The sequence below is a fragment of the Hyalella azteca genome, unplaced genomic scaffold, assembly GCF_000764305.2.
Source record: "Hyalella azteca isolate HAZT.00-mixed unplaced genomic scaffold, Hazt_2.0.2 contig16986, whole genome shotgun sequence".
NCBI classification, from domain to species: Eukaryota; Metazoa; Arthropoda; class Malacostraca; order Amphipoda; family Hyalellidae; genus Hyalella; species Hyalella azteca.
Window position 1 is genome coordinate 275,539 of NW_025946789.1, and position 6,150 is coordinate 281,688.

Genomic DNA, 6,150 nt, shown 5'->3' on the forward strand with positions numbered 1-6,150 from the left:
AGGTGCTGTACTGCTGCAGGTGCTGTACTGCTGCAGGTGCTGTACTGCTGCAGGTGCTGTACTGCTGCAGGTGCTGTACTGCTGCAGGTGCTGAACTGCTGCAGGTGCTGAACTGCTGCTGGTGCTGAACTGCTGCAGGTGCTGAACTGCTGCAGGTGCTGTACTGCTGCAGGTGCTGTACTGGTGTATCATGAAGTAATTTGTTTTTCAATTACAGAATAAAACACTTGAAGCTCGTACGGATTTGCCTTAACTTTGTTAATTGTGAGTTTATGTCATTCTTTATTAGGTTGAATGCAAATTGCAGAAAATTCTGTGCATTGTCATTGTAGAAGACGCCGCCTGAATCTTATTGATATTGATGATTCTAATCAGGAATTTGAGAAGAATTTAAAATAAATTAATAATTCAAAATTGATGGAAACCATGAAATAATTTCTCATCGTCTCCCCGTTATCAAGTCTTCATCAAGTCTGAAGAAGTTCCTTTCGTGATTTTCGCATTTTTCGCAGCCACGATTTTTCACAGCCACATTTCCTCATCTCGACCAAGCTTGTTGAGTAAATTAAGAATTGTTTGTTGGTATTTAATTAATGAATTATTTTTCGCAGCCTAACCAGCCCGTGGCGACGCTGTACAGCGAGGCGCCCCTCACGGCCGTGCAGTGGTCGCCTGCTCGTCCCGTCCTCGTCGCCACGAGCCTCTTCTCTGGCCAGGTGTCTGGCGCCTATATCTTATTATTAGTTAACTTTATTTTTGTATAGTGACAACACTGGCACCTGTTTCTTGTATAGTGCCAACACTGGCACCTGGGTCTTGTATAGTGCCATGTCTTGTATAGTGAAAACACTGACACCTGTTTCTTGTATAGTGCCAACACTGGCACCTGTGTCTTGTATAGTGAAAACACTGACACCTGTTTCTCGGATAGTGCCAACACTGGCACCTGTTTCTCGTATAGTGCCAACAGTTTTACTCGATTATTGGTATTGGCTCTCAAATGTGTTTCATTATTGAACAAAATAAGGTTTTACCAAAATGTACGGCTATCGTTAATAAGACTTTCTTCATACTAAGCTCAATTATGAGTGAAGTAATGCACGAGCACCGAGGCCTTCAAGCACGGAAACTAACATTCATGTTTGTTAAAAGTTCTCCACTGTCGTCATGTTCCCAAATGTTTTCAAACACTGAACTGTAATAAACTATTATAACTACTATTAATAGTCTAGAATAGTGGGATCGACGTTGAAGATTATGCCAATCTCACCTTAGCTGATTCTAGGCATTACAAAATTTAGGCTAACTGAATGCTCGAATACGAAATATCGAATTCAATTTTGCTTCCCTCAACACCCGGACACTTCGCCGATATTGGCCAGAATTTTTCAAGTGAAACGTATAGTTCACTGCTCCAATCTTTACGCTCTTATGCGCTATGCCACCGAAGTTTAATAGTAATTGTTAAGAAAATAATGAACTGCCATTGTTTACAGGTGAACTTTTTGGACGTGTGCGCCGTACAGCAGCAGCAGCAGACGCAGGCGGACGCTGCAGGCGAGGCCAACAAGCCGCTGTTGTCGCTGCCGCCTCTTGAGAAAACTGCTCCTGTGACTGCCATGCGCTTCAGCCATGCCAAGTGAGTTAAGCGTTATCTTGAGACGGATAACAGCATTCATGTATTTATTCGGAATAAAATGCTTGTAAGAAAACGTCTGATCTATGAGAAGACTTTAATGACGCGCTTCCATTGGAATAAAATGCTAGTAAGAAAACGTCTGATCTGTCAGAAGACCTTAGTCATGCGCTCCTATTCAGCCAAGACTGTTTACTAATTACAATAATTACAACTCCTAAATGACTGAGGTTGTAACTTCTTACTTTTAGGCAATTATGAGTACCGTACTATTGTTTCATAATTGCTTCATTATGTATGTATTTACATTTGAAGAGACCTTTTTTGCTACTTATGTTGTCTGTCTGTCTGCATTGGATCAACTTGCTGGTTGGACCGGCTTATCTTGAACGTTTCAACTTGATAATAATTTAGTTATCATGAATAATTTTTGCACAGTCTTTTGAGTACACAAGCATCTGCTCTATTGGTTTAGGAGAAATGATGTGTAGGCGCTCGTAAATAATAAGCAAGATAATTAATTAACACAGTGATAACTTTCTACCATAGCGTTGCTGCAGTAATTTGGATACCTTGCTCAGGTGATTCCTGGTTTGCCTTCTTGATTTTCCACTTCATATTCAATCGTATGTAATTTTTCTTTAATTAATGTTAAGAGCGTTGATTAAAGCTCTTAACTTTTTTTTCATAACTCGTTAAAGGCCTCGGCGTTTTTGATGATAAGGACATTTCTTCAGACATTATTTACAACTACTATAACCTCTGCTTATGACCACCAACAATGACCTTTACATATAAACGCATTTCATTCAACTACTATTTATCCCCATCTCGCCCCAAATACTATCCCCACCTGTATTTATGGACCCACAAATCTGACAATTTCATATTTAATGTCTTCAGATTCCAGAATTTCTAACTCCTCCCACAGTTCAACGTTGCTGGCGGCAGGCGACAGCTTGGGGCGCGTGCGGGTCTGGCGGTTGCCCACTAACGTGGTCTCCCCTCACACCGCCGACTTCCCGCGCCTTAAAGCTGCACTTGAGCGCGACGCTGAACTCTAATCCGTTACGCTTCACTAATTGCGGGTAGATTACCACAGTACCTCTTTCTAAGGGTAATAGACGAGTGAAAATATTGCTGAAAATATTGCTGGTGTTTGACTTAGGCACGTATATCAATATTGACAGCATTAAGATAAATCAATCCGTTGATCTTCACTAATTGCGGGTAGATTACCACATTACCTCTTTCTGGGGGTAATGGACGAGTGAAAATACGGTTGGTGTTTGACTTAGGCACGTATATCATTATTAATAGACAGCATTTGGATAAATCATATTTTAGGTCAAACTAGTTAACAAGATGAGAAACTGGGTCATAACTCCGTTAATATAACGGCATCACTTGAGTGCCGAAATTGATCTATGGTTTAATCTGCTGTGATGCAACTACTCTACTAATTCGCCCTCAATAGATCTAGTTTTGTTTTATTGCAATTTTATAACTGATTTCGAGTTTTGCACGTTTTAAAAACATATACACAAGGTTTGGAAGTATTAATAGCGGCACTTAATTCGACAAGTCTCTTTTTGTCGTTGGAAAAGCACTGTAACTGGCCAGGATTCTCATTTGAAACGTCAACTGAACTATAATGCCACATGGCTTACGCTTCGTGCCTTCTAGCCAGCATTCACAACTCTTTGCATTGGTTGCAATGTTTAGGAAACATGTTTTACTCTATGCAAGTTTCGCACATTCATAGATTTATGGACGCACAAATCTAACGCTTTCGTATTCTATGTCTTAGATTCCAGAATTTCTAACTTCTCCCATAGACGTGCAATGATTGCCAGGGACTGGAATGCACTCGTTCCATTCTAGAAATTTCCAGTATTTCAGTCTCAAATAATTTTCCTCGCGTTAGAAAACTTTTTCATCGTGTGTGTTGGTCATGTTGACGCTTGCAACAAATTCTCATCGTCAGTTATTGCGTACCACTGAACTGCTATCGTTATGAACTCGACGAGTTGCATACTTCATTTCCGTCCCAATCGTCTTATTACTGTGATACATGGAATGTTTAAATATTCCATATTCTTTATACTAGTCAGGTATGATTCCAGCGCAGAGTTCATTGACCTAAGCCGACCAATTTAGTAGATAAAACATTATATATGCTGTCAAGTATTCAATTTCTATATTACTATCAATGTGTGCATTTTTCTTTTGTTATATAAGCACATTTAAAATCACGTCGGAATGTTTTATTTTCCAGGTGTATATTTGTTGCAAGGGATATTTGGAAGCGTGGTGATGAACCAAATAACAGTGAACAACAGGCCGTGAGCAAAACAATGCAAAAGGTGCTTAGTCCATGTACTACATAATGCACGTAGTTAGACAGTAAGGGAAGGAAGGAAGCTGAGTTTACAACGCCAAGTTATTTACAATAGTGAATGCAGTGAACGGCGAAATTTGACGGATAAAGGTTGACATTTCTTTACGTTTCTAATCTCTCGCCCTACCCCCAAAAACTAATCATGCATTAAAATTAATGCATTGTTTTACTTCCAGCTTCTTCTTAACTCGGATTTGTTCTGATGCCTACCGAAGTAAATGAAAGTAGCGATGCTGTCGGGTACAAGATATAATTTTGTAATTTGTATACCCACACTAAGTAAGTTGAAACATTTCTTATAATAAATAATGGCCTTGATTAGATCCATTAAGAAAATTTTGGGTAAAATGCTTGAAAATGACGAAGCTCAACACGTAAGTGCAGCACGACCCACTAGCGCTGGCAGATGGCCTAAAAACTGACAAGTCGGCGGATGAAAAATCCTATTATTCAAAATGTATTATTCAGATTTGTAGGTTCCCGTGCAAAAATTCCATTTTTCTTTCCTTACATTTTAAAGATTAGTCAGGTAGTTTTGCCATCATATATTTTTTGTAGACAAACACAGAAAAAAAAGTAAATTGCGGAACTGCTCCGAAAAAAAGACCCTTCAACTCACTGGCGGGCCGTGCCACACTTAACGTGTTAAGGTACCCACACAGTGAAAGCAGGTTGCCAGCGTGCTGGTTACCTGCTGAGGCTGGCGCCTGAAACAAGCGCGAGAGGTTCACAGAGGAAGCAGGTTGCCAGCGTGCTGGTTACCTGCTGAGGCTGGCGCCTGAAACTGAAATAAATAGGCCTGGCGCTGGCCTATTCGTACAGGTTTTCACTGTGAACACTTATATTTTTATCCTATGTTCATTCTTGTGGCAGGTTGCCCGCACGGGCAAACCTGCTTTCACTATGTGCGTACCCTTAAGCCCGGCAGCAAGACCACCACAACGTCATTACATGGCTTCATAGTACTTACGATTCTTAAGTAATTTAAAGGTACTCGAGGTGATCAAAATTACCTTTAATCAATTTGATTGATGACGGGAGGATTATGCTATTTTTTACTATCTGGTACCTGACAAAGAGAGAATCTTGTCTTGATCACAATAAAATTATTAATTAATTAATATTATCACCCGTAATACATATTGCGGGCGATGCTCCGGGACTTTAACAAAAGCTGTCGTAGTATTTCAAGGTGCATCTAAGGCGAACGATCGTCAAAGGCGAGTATAATTCTCATTTGACAGAGAAGCATTTAGTGCGGTTTGAATACTCGAGGAAAATAATAGGGCACATTCATCACTGTCGCTTCGGCACAACTTTTTAGTTGAACTAACTTCTTACTGGGCGTTGTGAGAGGCTTTAGACTGTTTACTGGGCGTAATAAGTGGCTTTAGACTGTTTACTGGGCGTTATTAGAGGCTTTAGACTTTACTGGGCGTTGTAAGAGGCTTTAGACTGTTTACTGGGCGTTATTAGTGGCTCAGTCTGTTTCTTACGAGATGAATAATACCTACAAAAGTGAATCAAATGTTAGTAGTCCAGAATGGAAAAATAATTTCCAAAGTTTTAAATTAGCTCCACATTGAGCTCTGTCGCTAATATGGCGAAGACGTACACGGATGACATTCAATTACCCAGTCCTAATTGAAAATCAATTCCAAAACAATCACTGGTCTATACAAAGCTAAACCCAGTCAGAAAAACGATTTCCAAATCAAGTGAAGATAAAAATGTCTTCTTGTATGGCGAAGACCTCAGGAGAGAATAACCTGATAGTGCACAAACTTTCTATGCCCGCAAGACGTGCTTCTTAACAAAGCAAACAATAAACAACAGCACAAGATAAGAGAAGGGCGGCGGTATAACAAACGCTTAGGATTAGTTTACATACAAACACGTAAATTAAAATTGCACGAATAAATTCTTTGCCTTACTATAAACGTTTCTTAATCAAACCTAGGTTAATGCGGTAATAGGGCATCACGTACAAACCTCTCCTCGAGGAGATCAATATCTGCTTCATTACAACAAGTCACGCTGAATTAATCCATGTATGGAGCTCACGTTGAATTAATCCATGTATGGAGCTCACGTTGAATTAATTCATGTACAT

At 39.9% G+C, this 6,150-nt stretch overlaps 1 protein-coding gene across 1 annotated transcript in view; it reads left to right on the forward strand.

Moving 5' to 3' along the window:
* LOC108672946 (cytoplasmic dynein 2 intermediate chain 2) overlaps window positions 1-3,901 on the forward strand; it is a gene marked incomplete in the record, with an annotated part of 10,793 nt that extends 6,892 nt beyond the window's left edge. Inside the window, 3 exon segments of the mRNA XM_047885121.1 lie at window positions 612-716; window positions 1,497-1,639; window positions 2,568-3,901. Coding sequence (XP_047741077.1) covers window positions 612-716; window positions 1,497-1,639; window positions 2,568-2,700 — 381 coding nt within the window.
* Between the last annotated feature and the right edge of the window lie 2,249 nt (window positions 3,902-6,150).